Source organism: Motacilla alba, chromosome 10 (assembly GCF_015832195.1).
Source record: "Motacilla alba alba isolate MOTALB_02 chromosome 10, Motacilla_alba_V1.0_pri, whole genome shotgun sequence".
In the NCBI taxonomy this organism is placed as follows: domain Eukaryota; kingdom Metazoa; phylum Chordata; class Aves; order Passeriformes; family Motacillidae; genus Motacilla; species Motacilla alba.
Window position 1 is genome coordinate 7,578,202 of NC_052025.1, and position 27,904 is coordinate 7,606,105.

The 27,904-nt window shown below is 42.2% G+C and overlaps 1 protein-coding gene across 1 annotated transcript in view; it reads left to right on the plus strand.

Annotated features, from left to right (window-relative positions):
• Window positions 1-27,904, plus strand: part of RFX7 (regulatory factor X7) — a 49,723-nt gene that overhangs the window by 14,084 nt on the left and 7,735 nt on the right. Inside the window, exons 2-8 of the mRNA XM_038147317.1 lie at window positions 7,830-7,863; window positions 15,015-15,097; window positions 15,880-16,002; window positions 22,034-22,150; window positions 23,921-24,005; window positions 24,649-24,856; window positions 27,112-27,407. Of these exons, the coding sequence (XP_038003245.1) occupies window positions 7,830-7,863; window positions 15,015-15,097; window positions 15,880-16,002; window positions 22,034-22,150; window positions 23,921-24,005; window positions 24,649-24,856; window positions 27,112-27,407 (946 nt within the window). The remainder of the gene's footprint in view (window positions 1-7,829; window positions 7,864-15,014; window positions 15,098-15,879; window positions 16,003-22,033; window positions 22,151-23,920; window positions 24,006-24,648; window positions 24,857-27,111; window positions 27,408-27,904) is intronic.

Consider the following 27,904-nt stretch of genomic DNA (forward strand, 5'->3'; position numbering starts at 1 on the left):
CTCTGAAGTCATATTATCTTCTCACATCCTGTACAGAGGGCACTGCATCCTTGGAACAGAATCTGCTGCCTGAATGTAACAATATGCACTGATTTTAATTCAAAGCAGTGCTGAAAGAACCAGGGTGAGAGCTGTGTAAAAGCATTTTCTTTGTCTCTTCTCAGAGTTCATTACAGTAACTTATGGCAATTTAAATAAATTTTTAAAAAAACTCCAACCCCAGGAACTTAAATGACTGTCTTGTTGGAATAGAGCACCTGGCAGTGTGTGGTTGTTGCAAGTTCTTCCCAGTTATTTTAAGAATAGTGGAACAAGCCTTTAGCATTGAATACAACAAGGTTTCTTCAGAGAGCAGAAAGAGATGTTTATAGACCCATGTTTCAGACGTAGGTATTCTCATGTCGGCTGGCTAATTATTTCTTGGCAGTTCATTACAATGGGCTACGTTTGAGACTTGGGCATTTCATTAGCAGCCTCATCTTCCTTCTTTGTTCAGCTGTTTGTATAGTTGGCATTATTTATACTCATAAAATGATGATAGTGTCAGAAATGGTGAAGGGATTAAATTTTTATTCTCTATGAACTATTTTAACTGCATTTATTTTAGTAACAATGTTGAAGTCACATGTTTGACACATTTTAACCTGCATTAACTTCAAGGTGTGCTGAACCACTGTGTTTTTCAGCGCTGTGGTATAGCATTGCTCCTTCCTATGTCTGATGGAAAACTGATTTAGCTTATTCTGTCAGGTGAGTGGAAGGAGGTGGTTAGGTTGCAGAGAGGATGAAGTAGTTGCAGTTCACCCTTCTTATTACACTGTTTTATTGGCTTGCTGAGTGTTTGCCTCCTGATTTTGCTGGGAAGGGTGGTTTACCTGGGATTGAGGAGGAATCTGCTTTCAGACCGAAAGAGACAATATTTACCAGTTGGTGAATTCTTGCTTTGTTTACTTTTTGAGGCCTGAGAGTTGTTGGACACTTTTCTGCATTTCCTCTGTTTTTATACTTCAGGGAAATAGCAATGCTTCATGTGCTTTCAGGATGCAATTGTGGCCCCTGTGGCTTTTATATGGAATAAAAATATATCTGCATTGGAATCCCGAAAGACCCAATTTGTCTTGTATTAAATGTTTTGCCGCTGTTCGCCTGTGTTTGTGCGAGGCTCAAGCGCCTGGTGCTGGGGCACGACCCTGGATTGTCCCGGGGGAGGGAGCAGTGCAGGCAGGGACAGAGCCCCTAGGTGGCATCAGAAGCCACCTGATTTTTGGCTGCTGCACGCCCGGGGGTGACAGGTGAGGCTGGGAGGGGGTTCCTGGCTCTGGGGTGCAGGGCCATGCCCGGGGTGTGCTTTCCTTTCCCGGTGCCCTGGGCTGGATGTCTTGCGGCATTAGCTGAGCAGTATGGATAGTCGTCATTTTGCTAATTCAAACAAGTTTCGACCTTGTGCGGCTCTGCTTTCTAAATATTTAATTGAAATGCTTTTACAGCCATTTTACTTCTTTATCACAGTGAGCCAAGCCAGACAATGTAACATGGCATATGTTAAGATGTTAATTGAGTAGCAGCACACATAGGCGGCTGTTTCATAATTTTCTCCTTAAATGATCCTTGGCTCCAGTTTAACATTTCTTTGTGCTTCTGAGTGGAAGGTTATATAAAGATATATTTAGAGCTGTTAGTCTAAGAAAGAGAAGCATTAATTCAGTAAGATTAAGAATTAAGGGCTGATTGCTGCAGGCACTGCTGGGACACAGTGCTTGTCGTGGCAAGGATGTGATAATAGTACCTTTCTGATAGTACCACTTACTGTAATGGGGCTGGTAATCCTTTTATTGAGTGGTTCCTCACAGCACACAGAGTAAATAGAGATTTTTTTTTTTAAATGTCACCTGATGTCGTCAGAGCAGTGGAATCTTTCCAAAAGGGTATGTGGTCAATTTAATAATGACCCTCCCTATTTTTAACAAGGTTTTCAGAAAGATGACTTTGCCAAAACTGTCGCTGTTGGTACTTTGTAGTGGACTCTGACTTGTTTTCCTTGGGAGCTGAAGTGGGTTTTTGCAAGAGGGAAAGGGGCAGCAGGACACAGCACAGGAGGAGGAGTTCTTGGGTGCTGTCAACACCCAAATGCCTCCTGTGCCTGGGAGACACATGCCTGGCAGTGCTGCTCATGTGCTCCTGCTGCCGACAGGAGCCGCCCTTCCAGGGTACCCCTGAAGCAGTTTGACAGACAGCCTGCGGGGATGGTACGGGGAACAGCTGATGCAGTGGGAAAGGGAGGCTTTTCAGATTGCAGTAATTTTTGAAAGGAGGTGTGGCCAAGACGCTCCTTGTTTGGCAGACAGCTCTTAAGTGTTGTCTTGGGTAGTCTTCTCTTGTGTGGGGCTTGTTTTCAGGTGTCAGTAAAATAGCAGGGCAGCAGTGTCTCCAGGCACTGGCAGGGTTGTGTGCTGCACATGAGCTGCTCTGAACTTTCCTGTGGCCTGAACAGTCCCTGGTGGGTTTTTGGTTTTTCCCTTTTTTCAAAGGATGTTTACTTTATAACTTTGTAAACATTTTCTCTCTCAGATGGCTGGGAGGGTGGTTTGCAGTCTGAGGTGAATAACTAGGTAACTGTGCCCATGGTAAGTAACTGCACGCTGGAGTTTTCCATTTTAGTTGCAACTTTTTGCTGTAAGTCCTGCATGTTGGGTAATAATGTAACTTAATACTCCAGTACTGGAAACTGGGAGCCTGCAGAGGGGAGCCCTTGCTGTCTGGTCAGGAGTTAAGCCCTGCCTTCCTGATGTAAGGCTCAGTTATGGGCAGTGATGGAAAGTGGTTTCTTTTCATCAATTGTGTTATGGTTTGGCATAAATTAATGTTTTCTCTAGGCTGTCCAATAAGTGCCAAGCACATGAAACAACAGCTATACGGAGGCTGTTTTCGGGAGGATGTTTCAGTTCATGCAGATATTTGCAGTCTTGGGCTGAAGGGGATACAGAGTATCTGTGGCAATTTCACAGAATGCACCAAACTTTTGATGAAAAAATCACTCTGGGCTTCCCACATGTGACCACCTACTCAAACCATTATTAAATTGTGCACAACAAATTGTAGCTCCACTTACCTGCTGAGTTTGAAGTGTCTCTGTTGTTGACATCCTCCTCCATTTGAGGGATGAGTCCGCTGCCAGTGCCTGAACGGTGACAGCCGTGTCCTGTGTGACTTTTGGGGCTGGGAGGTCTCCCCTGACAGAGCCAAACAGCGATGTCCTGGAGGTGCTGCTGTCCCCCTCTCTGCCAGGGACTCAGCCCAGGAGCCCCTGTGGCAGGGTTGGGCTCGGGATGTGTGTCCCAGGAGGGGAGCTGTGCTGCAGGGTGGGTGTTCACTGTGCTCCCACAGTGTTGGTCCTGCTGCTGCCTCTCATGGGGCTGAATGCTCTCACCTGCAAAGCTGCTAAGGGTTAGTTTCAGGGCTGTGCAGGCTTTGGGAAGGCTCAGGGTTAACCAGGCAGTAGCTGATAAATTCAAGGGCTTTCTTTTATTTCCCCCAACCACCTCCCTTTTTCTGGTCTCACAGACGTAAGGATTCTCTTATCCCTTGTTGTTATATGGCTTCTCTTATTTGCAACATTAAGGAGGTACTCGTGCTCAGAGCAACTGAATTCTGCCACTTCTGGTAATACAATAGTCCCATATTGCTCAGTACAATTCAGCTGCCTCTTCCTGAAAGTAAAGTATTGCTTAATTAGAGGAAGGTTGGCAGCATCTGGTTTTATGCCACTTAGAGAAAAGAATTGCATCTCCTTGCCTTATTCTTCTGCTTTTTTTCCCCTCTCTCTCTCTCAGTGCAAAGTAAACTCAGCTGCTCACCTGGGAAGAGAACACACTCCTCATTCTGCCCATGCCAAGTCAGGGCTGTTCTGAGCAGAAATACATAAACAGGTCAGAGAAAACAGAAATGCATACTTTGGCAGAAGATAGAAGAGCAGTTTGAGGAAATACTTTCATCTGATTTCTCCTGATCTCATTCTCCCAAAGATAATTTCAGGAGTTTTTCTTCAGCCTTTAGAAGCTTCAGTCACTACAGCCTTTGGAACTTACCCTCAAGAATCCTTCAGAGGTCTTGGCTCTTCCTGTAAGGCTTTTTGCTGCAGACCCAAAACAGCCAAAACATGGTTCTCTGGGAAGTTGTGGGGTCTGGGGTTCTCCATGAGACACAGCAGCTTTTCAGGGAGCTGCCCTGTGCTGCTTCTCCAAGCACAGCCTAAGAAACCTTCTTTTCTCTGCTGTTTTATTAATTAGTAGAAGCTGGGTGCATGTTTTTGAGTGGCTGGTGGGTAGGTGACCAGAAATGGCCAGATTGATCTGCACTGGTGGTATTCAGAGCAGAGCTGACATTTTTAAGGAGCATTGCTGTAGACTGTCCAACAGGGTCCCTCTTGAGTCACTCCCTGTGCCTTAACTTTGAAACAGTCAACAGGATGGCACCCACTGAATAAATGCTTCCTTGATAGTTGTGATAGTGTCTGTATTTTTTGATTGGAGAAGAGCACATACAAGGTTTTGATACGAAATTTTATGCTCCTTGGTTCTTGTGTTGGATGATTGGGCACAAGTTGTCAAATCCAAGGCAGCTGTAAAAGCAGCCACATTTGTTGTTGCTCACAAGAGACAGCTACCCCCAGAATCACAAATCTGGTCCTGGATAAAACTGCATGAAGTAGCCTGAATTAATTTTTGGATTAAGTAAGTGAACTAGTTTAACTTGAGGGAGACTGTCATCATGAAGAGCTGTGAAAGAGAGAGTAGCACCAGCTGTGCCCCTAGGTGGGGGTGAATCACAGTGAGCCTCCAGGAGGGGCAGTGCTGGCTGTGGGCTTTAGGTGCAGTTTCTGAGTTTCCAATAGGCTTAGGTTCCAAATAGATTCAAAAGGTTATTTTCATTAGAAAGAACATCATTCCTGCTGCTCTCCTGCAGCTGCTCATGAGTAGCAAAAATATGTGGGTAATGGCCTCCAGATGTTAGAAATGGCTCTGTGTAGGGCCTGATTCAGCCTGCTTGTTGGGATTGCTGGTTGCAGGCACTGTAATTGCAGTAGTAATTAGGTAAGGGATGCATTTGACAGGGACAGAAGCAGACTGACTTACTTGGAAATGAAACTTCAGCTTTCAAAGCATGTATGTCCTGCTAGAGAAGAAGTGGAGCAAAATAAACGAAGGTGGCAGGTGTAACTGGCATGTCTGTCCCTTTACCACCTTTGTCACTTGTCCTTTTGTATCCTGATGTGCTGGGGGTGTATCCTGCAGTGTCACCAAATGGAGTGTTTCTGTGCAGAGCTCAGGACCATGAGAAGGTCACTCCCAATACTCTCCCAATCAAAGGGCTCATTCCTCAGGGTTGCCATTGCTTGACTTGGATTGCCTTGACTGGAAGGGAAATAAGCATTTTTGTTGTTAGGCACAAGCTTTATGAAATGAAGCAACATTTACCTGTGTTCTGCTTAGGAAGAAAGAAATGTCAGTTTACCACTAACAAATTTAAAGATGTCCTCCCAGTATACTCAAGATCATGGTGCAGGAGATAGTAAAATTGTTTATTAAATAGAGATCACACTTACCCCTGCTGAAGCAGTGGGACCTTTGCCTTTTAAAATGTCACAACATCTGCTTGCAGATTGGAGGACATGAACTTGACTGCCCTTTTTGTGCTACCAGTTTACAAAAAGGAAACACAGTGAAGCTGTATTTCCTGGCCCTATTATTGCTCCTCTGCTGCAGCTTCTCAACGCTGTTGATCAGTGCTGTAGGAGCAGAGGTCACAACTGGAAGAGCCTGAACTAAATTTGATAGTTTACGTTTCCTGACTCAGACTGATATTTGGAGATAAAAGGACAGCTTTAGGGATCTCCTGCCCAGCTGCCTCCTGGCAACTTGCCTGTTTCTCTTTGCGAGAAGAAGATGTTAATGCAAATGGGCATGCTGGTGCTCAGGTTGGCAGAAGGGAAGCTGTGCTGGCTGGAGTGTGCTCTCCTGAAAAGCCCAGTGCATGGCGTAGTGTGCAAGTCTGTAGAGGCTGTGTTTGGGCTGAGTTTCCTGTGTCTGTACCCTGCATCCCCTTGCCCTTTATGCACCTTTCTGCATAAGCTGTCATGTGGGGAGCCATACAAGAGGTTTGGGTACAAGAATGGGTACAGATGCCTGATTCCTGTTGCCTGCTGCTTTGTAGGAGAGGCTGTTGATCTGTAGCAGCACAGGGACCTTGCTCGGGGTTGGAGGCAGTGGTGGAGTCCAGGGTGGAGAAGTGCTGCTGGAGCAGCTGTGTCCCTGTCAATTTGCTCAGCTTTGGGTCAGATGCACTGGCAACATGCAGCAGTAACAGGTCCCATGCTTGGTGTCCTTTGGCTTTTCTGTTAAGATGGTGGTTTTTGATGAGTGAGGTGACATTTAGGTTCCCTTCTTCAGTTGCTGCAGTATATGTGAGCATCTTACCCAAGGCAAGGCAAAGCTTCCATTTTACCATCCCTAGCACTCCCTGTTCTTCAAAATCTCCAGCAGCTCTGCTTCTGTCTCCTTGGTGTTCCTGTGTACCTACCTGATGGCTTCTCCTACACAAAGGCAGCCGAAGTGGATGTCTGCTGATGGATCTGTTTCAGTGAACTTGTCAAATGTTGAAAGCTTTTATTGTATTCTGTCACTGTAACCTGAGTGGTTTTTGTATGGGAAGAGGCATCAGTGTTAGCAGCCTCTAGAAAGCAGATTTTTAGACTGTCTTGTTTCCAAGTGGAAGTGGTGTAACAATCAGGGCAACCAAACTCCTGCCTCTGGGCATCTGATGGAACAGTAGATACTGGTTCCTATCACCACCAGACACTAGAGCCATTTGTTTTGCTTGTTTCTTACTTAGAGTTTTGGGAGATCCATCAGCTGCCTGACTTAGTCTAGCTTTTTTAGCATCTATACAAAAGCAAAATAGCTTCCATGAAATGTTTTGTTGTTTAAGGAGATTGAATTCTGTTTTATTTTACTAGGAAAATAATTGCTCTCTGAACTCAAAAAAAATTATAGTTTGATGCTTGTTCAGTGTGTGTTCAGGCTAGGGTTTTCTGTATGGGAAACCTCCTGCTCCTCTTCAGAGCAGTGATAAAATGCCTTCAACTAATGCTGTCAGACAAAGCTTGTGAAGTGCAGCACCCTTAAGAAACGCAAGAGCTGCTCATGGGTGTGTTTTTAGGAAGTATAATAAGTTCCATACTGTTTGCCCGCCTTGGCACATGCACCGAGGTCATTCCTGGCATATTTCTATTGAATCCCCACCCAGTGCAGTCTTAATGAGCCAGCTGGGAGGTAGAGAGACTAACTTGGAAAACTCCGGAGTTGCCAGTGGAATAACAGCTGTGTGCCTTGTAGCAGCCCTTTGGAAAGCTAGAAATACATGCCTTGTAGTGGTGGGATTTACTGAAGCATGGGGAGAAGGGGATGTTAATTGTGTTCACAGATAAACAAGTCAAATGCATTTGAATTGTGTAAGAGCTACAATAAAAGTAGTGACATCCATCCTGCCTGCACTGTGGCTTGGGATAATAGCTTGGGATAATAGTTGCAATGGTATTTCATTTTTTAAATGCAGTTTTTATGTAAAAGAAAAAGCAGCAAGAATTCTAGCAAGCAGTTAAGTTTGGGTGACTTTCTACAGAAAAATAGCTGACTATTATTCTGTAGATTAGCAGGATATTTCAGAGTAAGATACAAAGCCTGTAATGCAGTGATAGAAATTCTGATATGTAATGTTTTTGTCATTGATTTTAGACTAATTCAGTATTTCTCTCTTTCTTCCCTCTCATCTAGCAAAACTGTACAATCTAAAGTGGACTGCATTTTGGTAAGTACAACTCCAGAATGCTTTTCAATATTTAATGAGCTGCAAGACCAAAATAGATGGCTCTGGAGACTGACAGCTGTTATGAAGCCTTTCCTTAACAGTACTTGAAGGTACTACCACTAAATGTGATCAAAATTAGTTACCATCTCAGGTACCTTCCCAGAAATGTGCAACACTGCAGGTCCCGTTAGCTCTGCTGTGCTGCTTAAGGCTGAGAGATAATTTTTGAAGTGGGAAAGGCCCTTGAATTGCAAAATCTCCATTTGTGCATTAAAATAACAGGATCTAGGCAGTGATAAAAGATTATTTTTGGGAAGCACTAGTTCAGAAAGTTTTATTTGTTTTTAGTAGTGAGCGGGTTGCAAGTTTTGTTTTTTTTAAATCAGAGTCTTGAGTTCATAAATCTTAGGACTGGAAGGGATTGCTTATCCTGACTTTCTACCTTCAGCACTTCATCCAGAAGTACCAGTGGATAAGACAAAAAAGTGTCATAGGCAGCCATCTGGATCCTATCCTATCAGTATGGCTGAGCTAACAAAGAATGCTCTTCAAAGTCACCTGGTCAAAGGCTAATTCAAGTGGTACTGAATTCTCTTGCCTTAAAATGTTTTAATTTATTGTTGCATAAAATTTAAAGCTTTATTGTGTTTCAAACAAACTTTGGATCCCATTTAACCTCTGTTTAAAAGTTCTTGGATGCACCCAGTGGGAATAGGGATGCAGGATGTAATTTTTGTCCCCTTTATTCCTTATTGACGTTTGTGAACCCCAAGCAGGTGCCTTAAGATCTTAATTTTGTATTTGAGTCTTCAGTGGTAAAAGGACAGATTGCAAAACTGCATTTGTAAAACTCCTTTAACACCAGGTATTTCTGTAGAAAAAAAAATGGGAGTTGGGGTAGGTGTTTCTAAGTAGCATTGAGGAGAGAGTAAATAAGTGGGAGGCTTACCAGTCATCTACTTTTGGCAATCTGTTTTAAGAAAATGGAATTATGCTGGGACCATTTTTGCATTAAATTCTGCAGATTTATGGACTTTGTGAACTGAGGTAGGGATTATCAGGTGTTATAATGAATTTTTTGATGAGTTAGTATTGAGGGTATTGGGTAGGTCTCATCCGTTGGATTGGCAGAGAAGTCTTGGACACAAAGCAGTCTCCATGGCTTGACTTGGAATGGAGCAGCAGTGTCCTGATGGTCTAATTTTCTGTTCCAGATGCCTCCTTGTCTGTCCTGCTGATGAGTTCAGAGTTGTGTCAACAGTGGAAAAGCCATTCTAGGTTAGCAAAGATAGATCTAATGCTGTTCAGATTTTAAAAAGAAAAATCCAAGATCAGAATAGCTTGAGGAAATCAAAATTTAGCTGAATTCTGGCAAAATTGTTTCTGTGGTTTTAAGTGCTTGGGAAAGCTGTGAGCTGCAGGAGAGAATATAAAAGCATGTTGAACTGAAAGGCTGTGCCTGTGTAGCTCTGAATCCCTCCTTTGGGGGCATCAGTCACAGCCCCCATGTGCAAAGCCACACACAAATGTTCCTAGCTGCCAAGTTCGACGCAGATCAGCAGGGAGAGCTCTAGGAAGAAGCAGAGGTGGTGGCAATAGTCTGGTGTGGAGGTAACTCACAGCAGAGGGCTGTGGAAAGCAGCCAGTGTAAGGGCACTGAGACTGCAGCTGCTCATACAAGGGTCCAGAGTTACCTGCCTTCAACTCGTTACACTGCTCCACTCACATTCCGACATACTGTCACTTTCTGGGAGATCATAAGAAAATCATTGTGTACTGTGCAATCCAAAAAAGATAATTAGCAAGAATTGTGGTGTAAACAGTCATTAAAAATTCATTATAACATCTTTTTAACTGTAGTAAACAAGTCTAGCAGTAGATTCTCTTATGATTTTGCTTGTTATATTTGTAGCCACATACTAAGTGAACTTTTGAACCCGATTTTTAAAACAGTTTGCTCCATATAATCACTCAGCAAGAAGGCCAAGGTTTCTTTCCTGAGTGCTCTGAAAAGAGGTCAATGCTGGTGAGAGAGTGCTGGATTGATGGAAACCAGAGCTGCTGCTGCTGTGGAGTGTGCTGAGGCAGTGTCCGTCGGTCCTGTGGCAGCAAAGGTGCCACTTGTCTCCTGGGCCCTACAGGAGTCAGGCAGAAGCTCCAGGAAGCCTTGGCAGCTGTGCTTGGGCACTGTCAGAACAAAGCTGCCATGTGTTTTTAGGGCTTGTTTGGAATGTTTAGCACATGAAATATGTTCCTGCTTCTGCTCAGATAAAGCACATCAAATGTATTTATTAGCTGCTTTCTAGAATTAAAAAAGGTGGTTTTAGTATTAGTTATTTTCTGTCTTGGTGACATTTCCAACATAGCATCTGACCTAGAGTAATTCACCTTTGATTTTTGTTTCTCTATTCATAGAATGGGGAGATGATTGCTTGACTACTTTGCTATTTTTAGCTCTGGTTGTTAAATAATAGATATTTGTTCTGCTGAAGTATGACAAATTTTAGGGCCTGTCTGCCAGTAGGTGCAGGTTACATTGCCATTGGCACAGCCTTTTTCACTTTGATTATAGTTGTCTATAAGTACTCAAAATGTGGAAAGAAATATTAAGAGCAGTCCATGCTCTCTAAAACAGTAGTCTTGCATAAAGCTTGCCGAGTGCCCGTGGCCTTCAGCTCCCCTTATCCAGACTCGATGACAAAAATAACCTGTAATTCTGTTTTCATTATGGAAATCTGAAATAGTTCAAATTTGAATGACTTTTGCACTGTTTACATTACAGAAGTAGCAGCTCTTCTGATTGTTCCTTACTATATTCTTCTATCTTATTTCAAGTTTGGCCTGCCTAGGTAAACAATGCAGAAAAAGCACACGGTTTTTTTGCTTGGAGTTTTCCTATGGTAATCCCCTTTGACAACTTTGAAATGGAGTTTGACTAATGTTTGACTTGACAGTAGATCAGCAATCAGAGAAAACCAGAAGGAGAGAACCAACCCACCAAGGTCAGGAACCCTGAAAGATACTCTTTGATTTTGGGGATTCATGTTCAAATCTCTAGGTTCTCTGCTTCAAGCAGAAACATGAATAAACTCTGTTTCCTATAGTGCAGATTAAGTCCTTAACCTCATTCTATGCTGAATAGATCTTTGTCTCTTTATGCTGCAGAAACTTGCAGTGGCAAGTTAGTATCTCCCAGAATGGAAACAGATATCAAAACCTGCTATTTTCATTTTAAAAACCCTACCCCACATAATTTTGGTCATCCTGTTTATTTCACGGGTGTTTATTTTGCTCAATCAAAATGCTTGTTAAAATGATAAAGAAAGTTGCATCTGTTTTAATTAAAATCTTGTTTTATGTCTATCTTAGGCAGCAAAAGGACAGATTCATTTGGAACAGATCTGTGTGGTTTAATTTGTTTGCTACTTATTTTGTGCATTTCTGTAGTTACCTATCTGTATTTGGTAACTGTCAAAACAGAAATAGCAGAGATGTCTGTTCCTTTATGTGTTGCTGAAAGTCTTTGCTTAGCTGGGACTGGAGGTTTTTAATTCTTTGTCCTTAGTTTTCCTGTCTCAGAATATAAGATCATGGAGGTATTTTGAGTGTTTGATAGATTTTTGGCTAAATTGAAGCCAAGTTGTAAAACTTAGAATGAACACTGCCTGCTCCCCATCTTCTTTGAATCTTCCTTTGTTTTATATGGTTCCAGTTGCAGGGAATCAAGGTAATGTGTGAAGAGGAAGAGTACCAGAGGCAATGCTTTGTGCTGGCTTCACACCTCAGTCCTGCAAGCAGTTTAGCATGCTTGTGCATTTTTCTAATGCAACTTCAAGAGATATGATTTATAAATAGCCTTTGGAGAATTAGACCATCTTCATCTGATGTGATAGAACCAGTCAGTCAAGGTCAGGATACTTCAAGCAGGATTTTTACTTAGATCCTTTTAAGTAGCAGAAAAGGATTCCCCAGACGTTGCACAGGCTCTGTGGTTTTTAGAACAACAGTAGCATAAGCTTTAACAGGCTGCACAAAGGGGAGTTTGTCCAAGATGGTGCCAGCATCACATTCTTCCTTTTGATGCCACTCAAATGGCATCATTCCTTTTCTCTTCCAATCTAATGAACTATTTTTTCCCCGCTGTTGACCTATTTGGGGATTGGGGTGGGAATTTGTAGAATATTTTGTGTTCTTGTTTATTTTTTTTTATTTCCATACACATCCAACCTAGCACAATGCATAACACAGAATGAATGAACCTTTTTCTTCTTGGTCAGTTAGTAGAGCAGCTGAAGTGCTCTTCCAATTTCCCAAATTCTGTTATTCTGACTGCATTAAAAAATTGTAAATTCTCGATGGTTTGAACAATTGCAGTAACAGAACTGCAGTTATTGCTGGATTAACAGACCTTTAGCATTGAGAACTGGTGGATGTCAGCTGAGTTTGAAGAAGAGACTGTGCTTACCAAGACCGTCACCAAGTTTTGAGGGTTTCAGAAATGTGTAGAGAAAATAGCCTAAACAAAACACTGTTTAACAAATTTTAACTGATCAAAATGCAGTCTTTCCCAAATCTACTTGCACTGACTGTCACACTCCATCTCCTTTCTGCCACTTCTTCAGTTTTAAGATGATTTTCTCTAAATAGATTCAGTCTCATCTAATAAGCTTAGGTTTATCTAATTATCAGCCAGGTAGGATTACCTCTGTGAACTGCCTGTGACTTCTTTTAACTCTCCCATTCTGAGGAGGTCCTGCCTTCCAGGGCTTTCCTGCTACTGTCGCTGGAAGCTGAAGGAGTAGTGTAAAAAGTGCTGCCTAAGGCCAGGCATGGAGAGTGGGGTTTGAGCGCAGACAGTGAGATAACATCGCTCTCCAGCTGCCTCTGCCGAGGATGGGTGAGAGGAAGCTGTAATCCTCAGCCACCTCACTTGTAGGGATGCAGTTTTGTTCCTGGGAGAGTGACCAGCTCACTCACAGCCTTTGGAAAAGGTTCTACTAACGCAGTCCCAGTCACATTTTTTCCTTTGTTGTGGGGGTTTTTTGTTTTGTTTTTCTTTAATTAAAGGGGTTGGCAGGTGGCACCTGTGTAGCAGAGTGGCTCAGAAAGGGCCCTTCCACACAGCCCCCTCCTCCTACCATGACACAAAAATGACTTCGGCTGCAGTGGGCACTGAGACTGCTGCAGTGTATTTTGATGAAAGGTTTAATATTTCTTCTAAATCCTTGCCTCCTGTGTTGCACTTGGGCATAGATTTGGAAGGGAGAACTTGTCTTTCACTTCAATGTCAGACTCTTGGGGAGAGGAGGAGGGGATTTATTTTGCCTGGGATGCTTTTGTCTCATGGATTACTGCTTACCATGCAAGGTAATCCCACCCAGACAGTGCCCTTTGGTGTGCTGCTTGGGCTTTTGCCATTTAAAACAAAAAGAGCTAAGTTCCTTGGACAAAAGGATGTCTAATAATGAAGTACAATTTTTCTTGTTAAATTTCTGTCTTCTGAAAAATGATTAATTTTCTGTAAATTCTTTCTTTGGAGAACATTGACTTTGCAATGATGAGCTTGCTAAAGGAAAAACCACCAATTTAAATGTTGTGATTCATACAGGAAAGCAGAACAGAGAATTTGACAAAATGCACCTATTATTAAGAAATACCTCTCTTGGTGGTCTGAGCACCAACCACTGCTGTGTAAGCTGCTGTAGAGCCACACAGAAATTGGCGTCAGCAAATTTCAGGAGTTTGTCAGAGAAAAAAAAAACCCAACCAAATGTTGTGGTTTGCTGCAGCATATAAAAGCAACACATCCCGTGTCTGTTACCTGTGTGCTGCTGGAAGTGTTTCTCTTGTCTCTGGGCAGGTCTGTCACATCACTGGTGGCCCCGTTGTGTGCAGCACTTCTGGGGTGGGGTTTGCTGGCTGGGATTATTGAGACCCCCCGCTCTCCCAGCACCTTTCCCTGCACACCGTGTCCCACCAGTCCTTGTGCAGAGTCTGGGGTCAGGGAGAAAGAAGTGGAACCTCCTCTTTCATGTGCTGCTCTCAGTTTTGTGCCAGCAGGGTTGGTCTGGACGTGACTGGGTCCAGTAGGGAGCCCCAGTTTGAAGTGAAGTTTAGGTTTTTGGTTTCCCCATTCCCCATTGTGCTCACTGCTGAAGTGAGCCAGGTCTCACTGCATGTTGGTCCCTCCTCTTGTCTCTTGCTTCTGGAAGATGTTACATTGGCAGTAAGACACCAGTAAAGACAAAGAGAATTAGCAGTAATCCAGCATCTATTCTGACTTTAAAAAGGATCCTGTGAGTCTCCAACTCTGTACTGCTGGTGCACCAGCTCAGCAGTACAGAGCTCACCCCCTGTGCTTCCTGCTGTGTGGCTTTCCTTGCAGTGCTGCTGAGCAGACCCTGAGCATCTTAACACAGTTGATTTTCCTTCTATTTTTAAGTCCGTGTACTGGTTTCAGATGACCAAAAGCTGGTCTCTGTGTAGCAATCACTGGCTGCGTTCACCAGGTAAAACTCCCCCTCATTCTGATCCTCAGCTGGTATCCTCTGGAGGAGGAGTCTGGCATAACTGAGATGGATGTTCACTGAAGGGCTTGTGTGCAGTAACAGTTTCAATAAGTGATTTCCAAAGGAAACAAAAAAATACATATGTACATAGATGGGTTTTGAAACGCCTTCCTGAAAGTCTATGACACTTAACTATTACTGAATAGAGTGGATTGTGGGGTCACATCTGGCATTCTATGCTGTTACAGCATAACTGGATGTGATTCTGCTTTCTCAGAGGTGTTTCATGTGTGCTCTGTCTGACAAGACCAAGTTTTCATGTTACATGTCTGGTCACAGAAGTAATCCGTTGTTAACATTTTCCAGATTCTGCTTTTATTGCATGTATATTTTGTAATTGTAACAAGTACTTTCTGGTGGGTGAGGATGTGCAGATAAAATAGGAAATCCCATTTCTGGTCACGTAGTGCTCACAGTCATGTTCTTTCATATAAATAAATATATTCTTGTTTGAAATTATATTATTTAGGAATACACTGTCAGATGACAGTTTTAAGCTGTCAAGCTCAACTATTCTTACTTGTTTTTTCCTCTCCTTCCTCTCTCCACCCTTTTTTTTTCAAACCAACACACCTTATTTAGCAAGAAGTTGAGAAGTTTACAGACCTAGAGAAACTCTACCTCTACCTTCAGCTGCCTTCGGGTCCCAACAATGGAGACAAAAGGTATGTGTGTGAGTGTAAAGGTGAGCAGCTAGTACTGAAAACTTGCTTTATTTCCTGTGGCACTTAACTGCTGAGGAATCATTCACATGATGTTGGTAGCAGAAGCAACCTTTATTAAACATTAAGTACTCTTTTTTCCCTGAAGATCAGATGTTGGGCTTTTTTAAAACTTTAGAATCTTTTATTGCATGAAAAGCTTGTGATTATAAGTATCCTGAAATGAAAGAGTCATCAGAGAACGTGTTTCACAGTCTGTGTAATTGTTCCTACACTGTTTATGTATGAAGTCATAAAATAGCAACAGCAATGTGATGGTGGGTGAAAGAAGAAACTGGTGGTATTTCTGGTAGCACTCGTTTGACTAAAGGAAGTTCTAGAAAACCAGCCAGCAGATCAGAGTGTCACAAAATAAACCTCTTCCCAGCAGGATTGTTATAGGCAGGCAGATGCCTATAGGAAGCACACTGAGTATCTCCTGGGAAAACAGGGTGTTCCCAAAGGACAGCTGGCAAACTCAGTGGGCAAAAGCCAGTAAGGAATAATAAATTTAAGAGTCACTGTGTACTCGCAGCTGTGTATCAGTCAAGAACTGGAGTGTGGAGCCTGTTAAATTGTGGATGAAAGAGGGAGAAAGAAAACTGCTGCCCAAGGCTCAAGGAATAGGTAAATCCATGAGGTGCAGGCCCTCTTTGTCTCTGATGTCTCTCCACGTGTATAGGCAGACAGTCATGGAGCCTTCCATAGAGCCATGTGCTCATGAGCCCTGCTCGTTCTCTCCGCAGCGATCAGCTGTCCATGTCGTCCAGCCGTGCCCAGCAGATGCACGCCTTCTCGTGGATACGCAACACCCTGGAGGAGCACCCTGAGACATCCCTTCCCAAGCAGGAGGTGTATGATGAGTACAAGTGAGTGCCCTGTGTATGGCTTCAGCCAGTGCAGTGCTCTGTGACACTGACTCTGCAGGTACCTCACTGGTGTGTGTGGGACACGTGATGGACCGTGCTGCTGTACCTGAGAGTGCAGTAGCTGCTCTGTGGCCAACTATATTGATTACTACTGCCTCTGGAGATAAGGCTGGGATGTTTAAATTGTGCATTACATGTACAGTTGCTGAAGGAAAGGTACAAGTATTTCTTAACAAGTGAATATCAGTATCAGGTGAATGAATGAATAAATATTTGGTTTGTTTTGTGCAGTGGCACAGGTAAAAAGCATCAGTTACTATCTTACAGTGTGTGTTGGTCTGCTTGTTTACAAACCTGTATTTTGTTAAGGCTTGTTTACAAGCCTTAACAAGGGTGAGAGGTTGAATTGTTCCCCACAGATGCAGCTGTTACGCACATATGATCTTGCCCATCGCACCTTTCTTTCCAGAATAATGCATAAATATTGGACCTTCCTGCAGCAAACCTGATTTCTACAGAGGCACAATATATCTGAATATGTATGAAACCAGTAACCAAGGCCACTGTGAGTCTGTGTTGTCAAGTCTCAAAGCTACCGTGTAATGAGAAAGCGATTAGAAGCAAGGGAAAGGAAGCTGTCTGATGAAAGTTGGATTTGAATTCATTTACAGAACATACCCCATGGGGGAGGGGGAAAGAAATAATCATCCTCAGCCCAGTTGCCTGAAGATGAATAACAGATTTATGATCTAGTATGAATATTTCCATAATCTGAACGATTACTGTAATTTGCAGGGAGCTGAATCCCTTCACCTCCTAAGTGCCTACAGGATTCACCCCATAGTAGTTGTTATTGCAGGGCTGCCTTCTGCAAATACCTCCTTTTAATTAACTCTCTCTGCTGAAGTGTTTTACTGTGATTGAGCTGAAGCATGATGGCATTGGCTTGCCCAGGGTTGATAAACATGCACACACCTATTTGTGAGCTCCTGCAGGGCCGGGAGCGGTGACGCAGCCTGGCAGTGCAGCCAATGGCACAGACACGCTGCGCCGGCCAATCCCCGAGCAGCAGCCGCTCGCGCAGACACGGCAACAGCGGCAGCTGCTGTGCGCCAGAGAGATGGGAGCCTTATTCTTAAATATATTTCTTATTTAATAATTTATGGCCTGCTTCAGCAACAAATCTGCTTGGCTTCCATGCTGTGCCAAGCTGCAGATGCCCGGAAATATCATCATCTACAGATTGTGGAGTGTGAAATTTGGATGCCTTTGTATGTAGCGGCATCAAGTATTTGTGTATTGTATTTTTTTTTTCCCTAACAAAATAAGGGTGGCAAGCAAATATTCAGGAAAATATCAAATGTTTGGAATCTGTTCTCCTTTGAAAGCTTCTGTTCTGTTTTTAAAACATTCAGTTTCTTTGAATATTTTCGTGAGCTATTCTTACACACAAAAGGAGAGGTAGTCTTGGAGTGGGACGTGGGGAACAGGCCTATAAATACGTGAGTTAGTTTTGATATGTCCTTTTTCTTTACCTAAGGGTGCTACGACCTCGCAAAACTCAGTTCTGTTATATTAACCAGTTACCATTTCTCTCTTCTGTGTGCAGAGATGAATCTTGCATGAGCTCACATAAGCAAGCTTATGCACTCTGCATGTGTAAATCAAAAGTGCAAGGCTTCAGAAGACTGCTGCATCATACCAGCATCTTTGTTCCTGCCATAAATTTTGGTCAAAATAAATCTTGTAAAACTACTAGCCTTCTGCATCACCTTCCATATTTTTTTTTTCTATGAAGAGGGAAAGACAGAAGCTTGCACTCCACACAAGTTCACCATTGGCAAGTGCTGATAGTGTTTTCAGCTCCTCCACATTTCAGTAGCCCCTTCTCACTGGGCTTATTCAATACAGTGACTCTTGTTTCTGTTTTGTTACTCTTCAGTTTAAGTGTGAATTCAAGTTTCTAACTGGATAATAGTGAGTGGATTCATCTTTCTTTTGAAAGGGATAAAATAAATTAAAAATGCATCACAATATAAGGCAATAGCACTTGGGAAGGCTGAGAGCTTGCAGCTGAATTTTGAAAAGGAAGTAGAAGGAAGCTGGTTCACCTCCTGTTGGTGCTGTGATGATCCTTGAAGTGACAGAATACATTGAGTTATAAGAGGCTGGGTTTCTGTCGGGTGCTCAAAGTTCTTCTGCCATCTTCCTCTGGGAGTTATGTGGGAATACAGGCTGGAAAGTATGGGAGCTCAAGGGGAGGTGCCCAGCACGTTATCCAGCCTGCAGTGAATGGATGCTGCTTCCCATTAGATCCTTTCAATGTTTTCATGTAAGTCAATTTTACTTGAGTATCTTGTCCCTATTAGAAAACATCCTTCTGCACACAGCCATGTGTAGATTTAGCTGAGTTTAGAGAATTAGGATTTCAAATCTAAATGCAGTCCTGCAGTACTTATGCAGGCAAAATCCTTACTTGCCCACAAAATGATTTGTTGAGCCTTCAGGAAACACTTGAGTCCTTTTATCTTACTTCTGCTGCTGTGACGCAAGGGATGAAAGTCATTCATATTTCAGTTTGGTGTCTTGAAGATTCACTTGATACACTTAATGTGGATTAGGAGGTCTTTGAGTCATCCTGTATCTCTTTCCTTTAGTCTGTAAATCATTAATCCTTGCTTTACTGGCTGCTAGGCCACTGGGTGCCACCTGATGCATAGATTATATGCACCAAGTGTTAAGAATATTAACCAGTAAGTTAGAAGAATATTCAGAAGCTAACACAGAAGAGGACAGTAGGTATACGTATACCATGTCTGTTGAACACATAAAGGACACAAGGTACATACTAATCTTGTTGGGTAGTGCTTAGCCAGGGTTTTTATATAAAATTCCCTGATAGGAATAGGATGGGACCCATTGTGTTGCAAAGTCTAATCCCGTGTCATAAGCAACTACCCAACTATCCTTTGAAAGCAAATCAAACTCCACTTAAAGCAGTTGTTTCTCACCTCTGCTGCTGCTCCTGGGAGTCTGACCTGCAAATTCATTTCTCTAGTGGTTTTCAGACATCTGGTTTCCATCCTACCTGATTATAAGGACTCATTTATGTGCCAGCATTATTTGTCAGCCTAATGAGAGCCTATGTCTTTCTGAGGTTCTTGACTCTAACCTATTTTTGGAGACCAGTTGTTTTGGGGGTTGGATAAACCAAGAACTCTGTTTTGTTTCATTTGATAGGTTCTTTATAATTTCCTATTCATGCTGGGTTTTTCTGCCTAGGAAGCTGTGTAAGCTGGGCTGCACAGCCTCTCTTATCAGCTTTTTGGTTAATTTTTTGTGTGTTTTAATTCAGATGCATTGCCAGTGTATTTTTTGTCTGGAGTACATTCAATTCAAAGATCTTACCCCCCCCCAAAAAAAGCCTTTTCTCCTTATGATGTAGGGGAGCTGTGTACAAAGGAACAAAGCAACCGCGTGTCCGTTGTCATTCCTGTCTCTGCTCAGACCTTCCCTCCCCCCCCGTCTGTTTCCCACCCACCCTTCAAAGAGCAAAACAGCTCCTGGGCTCAGCGATGTGCCAAGAGTGCAAGTAGCAGAGAGAAGAGCTTCAGGGGAGAGACTCCTGGTATGTCCTGTCAAGTCAATGAGAGACCACAGATGGACATGGAGGGTTCTCCGCCAAGCCGGGAGGGGGAAGGGCCATGTAGGATGATCTGTCTGAAGGCTGAAATTCCATGATAATACTGGTAGCTCAGAATTTACAGGCTTGCAGGAGCTTCCACTGTGGATATGAGGGGACCATTTAGACTGTATGTTTTTGCTGCTAGCAAGTGATTGTCTTACAGCAGATGTGCTGGACTTAAGGAATGGATAATTTTATTCCCTTTTAATTTATTTATTTTCTCTTAAGGGGGAAGTAATTTTAACTTTGAAGTTAATAGTAGGTCCCTAATTCTGGTGTTTTGCTACCTTGTTTTTTTGGGGTTTTTTTGCTTTATTTTGCTGACATTGTTGAGTTGAGTTTCAATCAAAGATACTATGGTCAATGGCAGAGAAGTTTGGAGAGTCCTCCTTTGAATGGTATTTGAGATTTAAAATCTTGTAATCAGCATCAGTAAGCAACAAAGACCCTCCATTCAGGAATTTTCAGACTAAAGTTTGAATCCATGGAGGCCTGGCAAGATGCAAGGGACAAAAAGCACACAGAGATCTATTTATTAAACATGGAGCAATGTCTAATTCCTATGAGGGTACAGTGAGGCAGCAAAGAATTCCTTTGGAATGACTTCAAAGGGACATATCTAGAAACCAGCTTCTTCGAGTGACATACGTTGAAACGAAATGTGTTGGTATATAAATTGGATATAAAGCTTCTTGATGTTCCACATAGGAACTAGACTGATGCTTGACTGTGTACCAGTTGTAGGCAATGTCTCCTGGTTTGGATGTGGTGGGGAGGCTCTGCAGGGGAGTGTCAGCACCTAAGAGCATAAATGTTGCTGTTTGTCTTCATCAAAATCATTAAATCTGTGGTGGCACTTTCCAGGTGGAGGACACCAACATACAGCCAGGGTAAAAGCAGCAGATACTTGCTCTGTGGTAACCAATATTTTTACTGAGAAAGTAAACGTAGTGGAAGGATCTCAAGAAATACATACAGCATTCTACAGAGCTACAACTTGAAGAGAAGACATTTTGACTGGCCTGCTTGGATGCAGATTGTTACTAGGTGGTGCTGGGGGTGAAGCATCTGTTTCAGACTGCTGCTTTTTCCTTGCATCTGCCTGAGTTTTCAGGGGTTGGTTTGTGTGTGTGCACCTGATTAGAGTACAGGCAACTGTGGGGTGTGAAGTCATTGTTTCTCTGCTCTTGCTGATTACCACACTGATCATATGCACCTTTTCAGAGGCAGGTTGTTTTTGTGTATTGCTGATAGGACTTCTCACGGCAAAGGAGGTGATTGCTATCTCGTGTTGATGCTGTGGCTGTTGGGAATCTCACTGAGAAGGTTTTATACTGGTACATTTTAGGCCACAGCACATGAATGTCTGAGCAACAGCACATGGAGTTGCTCGTGCAGCCTTATGCACTTCCAGAGCAGATCTTGGTTTTCTCCTTTGCTTTATGTTTAGGATTTTCCAGAACATTCACCTTTTGCTGCAAAATCATCAATTCTTGTTCTCTTCCTCAAGAACATGGTTTTTTAAATGTCTCATATGCTGAAACAGAATTCCTTTTGCTGTTTTTGAGAACGGAAGACAGTTAGTAGTGCCCATTTTACTAGAACAAGTAAAGACAGCAAAATAATTATGTTTCTTTCTTTATTCCCCAATATCATCAGGTTGTATACTGAGCTGCATGATGATCTTCATTTGCAGCAGCAGTTGGAATCTCTGTTACTTTAGGACTGTTAAATAGGGTTGTCTATAATCAAGCAACTCTCATAGTTCAATAGAGCCACCGTGGTAGGAGGACTGCATCCTCAATATGTGCTTATGTTACACCTGTAAAGCTGGTTCCCTGGGAAGGCATCTTTTAAGTTCAGTTCTGTTGAGGTCTATTAAATAGAAGTTGTATATGCAAAATCTTTCTCTGGACACTGACACATCTTTTACCTGCTGCTTTTCAAATATTCCTGCAGGCCTTACCACACTCAAGCTCTGCTTCTGGCTAGAACAGGGTCTCTGCTTTATTATGTCCTGAAATATGTGAATTGAAACATATGCTTCAAACTGAGACGTGGAGTAAATCTCAACTGTGCTCTAGATAGTGCCACTGCTTGTTATGTCTCCACATGACTTGTCTTTGAACTCAGTAGAGAACAAGGCAAAAACTATGATATTAATAGCTCTGTTTATACATTTTTAATGCATTCAATTCGTTGTGGATAGCTTCATTAATGTTAAATGTGGTTCTAAATATGGATGGAGATAAGTGTTTTCTTTTGAAAACCTTTGGAGTCTAGCATGTAGGCTGGCCTCTTGTATTAACTACGATTCCATTCACGCTTTCTTTCTCTTTGTTGCAGGAGCTATTGTGACAATCTTGGCTACCACCCATTAAGTGCTGCTGACTTTGGAAAGATCATGAAAAATGTCTTTCCAAATATGAAGGCTCGTCGTCTAGGCACAAGAGGCAAATCAAAATATCCTTTGCTAGAACGCTTCTCAGTAACTTGTTCTGCTCTTGCCTGGAGAACATCTGTCGTTGTGGCTTAACTACCAGCTAAATGTAGAAGTAATGTTGAATAAAAAATGCCGACACTTTTCCAACATTCTTCAAAAATTATTAGTTGCAGTAGTGTTAGGTTGCAAGATATAACTTTAGAAACAAGTATTTATATTTAGGTTCTGACACTTAGTTGTCACAGCAGCAAGGCATCAAAAAAGTTTTATAATTTAGTGCAAAGAGAGATATTGGAATAAAAGAACCAAAACTGTTAGTGATGTTTGAACCAGTTTTTTCATCAGTCAGAATTTTTTCTGTTCTGAGCTGAGAATTGTACCTTCCCATGAGAGCCCTTAGAAGCCATGGTGAAGTAATGTCGTACCTGCTGCATTCCCCAGGGCTGGCTCTCGCTGCATCCTGATGTGCTGGGTGGGCAAAGCCCCTGCAGTAAGCAGGGGAGGGAGAGCATGAAAAGGCTAAAAGGCATTGAGGTGCTGGTAGGCCCTAATTAAAAACCACTCAAAAGCAGTAACAGTAATAATATGGATGTGCTGTGATACTGGCCTTTGCTAGGTCTCACTTGAAGCACGCCCCTAAAAAATTAAATACTAGCAGGTAGCCCAGAATTGAGGGAATAAACCTTCCATGCTGTAGTAAATGCAGAAGTTATGTGTCAGTTAAACTGTTTCATAAAAATACAGTGTTGGATTATCTAGCAGTGAAATCTGAAACCTAGTACTCATGTTTGGATAGAGCTAGAGAAGTGTTAAGGAAGAACTCGTACAATGTAATTGTAGCTTGACCCAGGGGATCTCTTTAAGTTCTATTTCCAGTGTTTCCAATTCAGAATGATCAAAATGTGACCTTGTCTCACACCTACCATAATTCCCAGGCTCCTTAGATTTCTTTTACTGTAATTGTGCTCCATCCAGGTTAATGCAAGCAATTGCAAACTACATGGCTTAGGAAAGAATACAGACATATTTACAGAATGTGAAAAATTAGGGATCCTGGAAAGGATTTGTGTATCATGGAGAAAAGACACTGTTTGTCAACTCCTAGACTGATGCTGTGGAGAGGAAAAAAAAAGGCTGATTTGGTTTTTAAACCTATAAACAAGTGAGTACAAATAATAAAGGCAGCATGTTTTTTGTACCGATTTGATGAGATCAGTGTAAGAAAAAGGCTGGGTCTTTATATTTTTACAGAAAAATTATCATGGATGAGGAGAGAGTGCCTCAAAAATAGTGTGAAATCTTAGAAAGAAATGCAGTCATTGGGCACTTTATGTTGTCCTGGGAAACTTCAGTTTGCGGAAGTCCTTTAGGAGAAGGAAACAAAGCAGAACCTAAGTTTGAGAATGCATTTTTTAATAGTTTTTTTTTAAATTAATTCTCCCATCTTGTATTAGAAAGAGAGTGTAGTCAAAATTTATATTAATGATTTGAATGTTGAGTAGCTAATTGAAGCTGCCTCGAATGGTTCAGTGCTTGTTCCAAGTCATCAAATGAAATTATTCATACCCAGCATCTCTGCATGGATTGAGAAACCCAATGACCTGGCCAAGAATGCAGCCATTGATAGACTTTGGATTCTGACTGGCTGTGAGATCATGCTAATGACAGGAATTCTTAGTTCTGTGTTGAGTTTGCTTTTGAAGCTTATGAGGGTTGTCAGAGGAATTACTGCTCTTCTCTCCTATCCCCCCGCTAACAAGCAGACAATGTAGACCTTAATTGTTGTTCACATATTGCTACAGTGGACTGAGGAAGAAGGCTTTTGTGCATATGCCAACACTGCCCAACCTTGACTTTCATAAAACTGGAGATGGGGTATGATACATATTTGCTTATTTATATATATTTCTGCAAGTTAGCATTTATTATGCTGTTTTTCTGTCAGAACTTTTCAAAACAAAGTGAAGATCTATGCAGCTTTTAAGATTTTTCTTTATGATTCTTAGATTCTGAATCGTTTTTTTCTGTAAAGTTCACAATGAATTGCAATACTCTTAAACTAATTTAGGAAGTGAGGTAGACATCCACAGTGTTCCTATCCACCATATACATATTTTAAACTCTGATTCTGCTTTGCTTTTACTGTATTTTTTTAAGTCAGTACTAGTGAAGAGATACCCCAGTGAAAGAAGCAGTTCCTGGGTAACTGAGTTGACAAGACTTTGGATACAGGGGAAATTAATTGTTGGTGCTCCAAATATTAGGATTCTGTCTGTGATTTTCTTCCAGAAATGTCAATTCCATATAATGCCTTTGGGAACAGCCCACAGATTATCGTTAAGACAATTTTGAAAGATACTGATGTTGTGATCTCATTCTCATAATTTCATGTAAAACTGTGAACACACTACTCCCAACTTCTGGTGTGATTTGGATAATAATTTGCTTTCTATTTTTGTTTTCATGACTTAATGACCCTTATTGATGAAAGTAACCTTTCCTCCTTTGTTTGGTTCAGTTGGATGGAGCAGAGCCATCGGGGCAGCTGCAAAGTGCCGATGAGGAAGTCGTCTCTGCAGCCTGCCGGCTTGTTTGTGAATGGGCCCAGAAAGTGCTGAGCCAGCCTTTTGATACAGTCTTGGAATTGGCTCGTTTCCTTGTCAAAAGTCACTATATTGGTACCAAGTCAATGGCAGCTTTAACAGTAATGGCAGGAGCACCAGCAGGTAATGAGATAATGCTGAATGTTGAAATGGGGGATCTTCCTGCAGAGAGTAGCAACAGCTTGGTTGGAGAAAGCACTTCTCTTCAGGGCAAACTTTAACACTGACTCTGAGCATTCAGCATTCATTTTTGGGATTTTAGTCGCATTGCTGAAAATTACTGTTCTTGCTGGTAGTCTGGGTAAAGATCTGAAAATTAGCACTGGTCTCATGTTTAGATGGTGATCCTCCCATTCCTCTGGTGAGGATCCTGGTCTTTTAAAGCACTTCGGGGTGTGTGAGTAATCGTGCTGAACTTACAAACTTGGCTAGAACAGGAGTTTGGTGCTGCTACACTGCTGGTTTGTAGGTAGACTGCTGGTGTAGCTGTGTTACTGTCTGCTGAGTTGCCCTAGTTTGGAAACAATTTTCTGTCAAGAGCATATTTTTTGGTGTGGTTTGTTTCCTTCTGCATGCTCGACATCATTTAGTGTGTTTTGGTGACTGTGGATAGAGTAAATTGCAAAAATGAAGGATGAGAAGGGAAATGCAGGTGCACAGCATGCCCCCAGACTTGCCTCTGAGAAGTTCTGACTAGGCTTATCAAACTAAATAGGCTTCAGATCAAGGCCAACCTCTTGAGACAGTTTTAAATGGAAAGTGGTGTTCAGGTGATCCCCTTCTGGATCATGTTCTTTTTCCTTCCAGCTCTCTTTCCTTTATTCCAACTTGGACTTGACAGGTGGCAGTCGTGGGTTTTGCTGTTTGTGTGCTCCACTGTGACCCAACACCTTGGCTACATTGGTTCTGCTTGCCATGCTGCTAGAAGGGGCACTCAGTGTATGGACAGTTCTTCAACTCATGTAGCTTCCCCTCCTCACTTCCTTCAAGGAAGATGGTTTCCTTCCAGGAAAAGGGCGGTTACTTCCAGTGCACGCCCATATGGCTTGGATGGTCATTTTAGAAGAGGTTTTTCCTAGCATGACAAAAATAATTCCATTCCTCTTGCAGGGAACTACAGTGTCTCTGTGCATTAACTGAGAAAAAACCATCATTTACCCTCAAAGAAAAATTTGAGGGTTTTTTTCCCTTATCAGTATTACTTGCCCCAAGAAGAATTGCGTGCCAGTAATTGCAATATATTTGGGCATTTCACTGCTCTGTGAAGAGGAAATTGTGGAGGTGGAGACATGTTGTGACATTCAACCTCTCATGGTACATGCAGAATGCTGCTGAGAGAGTGGGCTTCCAGATCACAGTTCCTAAGCATGTGCTGGCCATCAAAACCAAATACTTGGGTTTAGTATTGTAAAATAAGTATCAGTAAAACTAGTAATGTAGTAAAATGGTGTTGATTAATTTGTAATTAGGGGTAATTTTAAAATGCTGTAACCTCAAAGTGTAAATGAAACAATGTTAAAGCATTTCCAAAGGGGTAGCTCGGCAAGGTTATTTGGTCTCTAAAGAGCATGCTAATCCTCTTGACTGTTAATAAACAGAAGATCATAAATGTGATGTGATTTTGTAAGGGAAATTAGTACTAGCTGCACAGAGGACACTAAGTCTGTTTTCTCCATGAAAGCAGCACTTGCCTGCTTTATAATCAGCAAAGTAATTTCTCCAGAAAAAAAACCAAACTTCTCCAATTCTAATTTCCATTGTTTTTTGAACTTTTTTTACTTTTTTTCTTTTTTTTTCCTGAACAATTGTCCCTTTGCGGTTTTCCCTCATTATCCCTGATCACACAAAGGTTTGGATCCATTCTGATATTAGATGCGCTATATTTAATGCCTTGGCCATTAGATAATGTCATATACTCAAAGCTGCTCCTCTGTGACACAGACCCACAGCTTGCTGGAAACATTTTTCATTTAAAGCTGCCTTAGAACAGGTAACAAAACCACGGCAGGTGCTGGATTTTAAAGGCTCATCTGAAACGTGCCCGCCGCCCTCTGCTGCCGGTTCGGTGAAGTGCACCGGGCTGGGATTGTGCTGACACGCAAGATGCCATTTCACATTATTAGAAACAAGAGGCCTATACAGAGTATTTTAGCAGCTAATGCCCAGCTTGTCTAAAAGACTGATATTTTGCCACAAATATGGGAATAAACTGAAGCTGAATAGATTTAAACATGAAGTGGATGGGAGCAGCTCATGGAGGAGGTGTTCCCAGAATGGTTTTGGAGATGCTGCCAGATATTCTCTGTTAGATGTAGAAGTGGCACTACAGCACACAGCGTATGTTTGGTTGTAATTGGTTCTCCTTCTTTTGTTTTCAGGAATAAAAGGGATCCCCCAGCCCTCAGCTTTTATACCTACTGCTGAAAGTAACTCTTTTCAACCACAAGTGAAAACTCTGCCATCTCCTGTTGATGCTAAGCAGCAGCTGCAGCGTAAGATCCAGAAGAAGCAGCAAGAACAGAAACTGCAGTCTCCTTTGCCAGGAGAGTCTCCAGTAAAGAAAACAGAAGGCGCTGCAACCAACGGTGTGACCAGTATATCTAATGGAAGTCCTGCCATTCTGTCCCCTCCACCTATTGGCATTGTTGTGGCTGCCGTCCCCAGCCCCATACCGGTAATGCTCTCCAGCATTCTCTAGAGAATCCACCCTATGAAAAGGTTGTACATTGCCAGTTACTAAGCAGCGGTGTCAGTGGGTTAGAACAGTTTCCATTCAAAGGCTTGGGTGCCTTGATGCTTTTCTGTCTGCATTGTGTTATAGCACATCAGTTACAGGGTTGATAGAGAGGCAGCAGAATTCTGATCATATAACATAGGAAAAGTTCATCTTTGAAGTCATTAAAGTGAGCCTTGACATGAGGTTTAACATGTCAGATGAGAGAGCTGACACCAGTTGTGTGGGTCACTAAGGCCCTAATATGGAATCTAAATTGCTTTTCATTGGCCCAGTACATTTAGTGACAGGTACAATTTTATTTTGAATGAATGTCTGTAGTACAGAACATTTTTGTCTTTAAGCCATATAAAATTGGGCTAGGGAGTATGGGAAGGTTATTTGGTGTTAAGATGTTCACTGTGCTGTTCATTTTGATAGGTAAGCCAGTTTTCCTG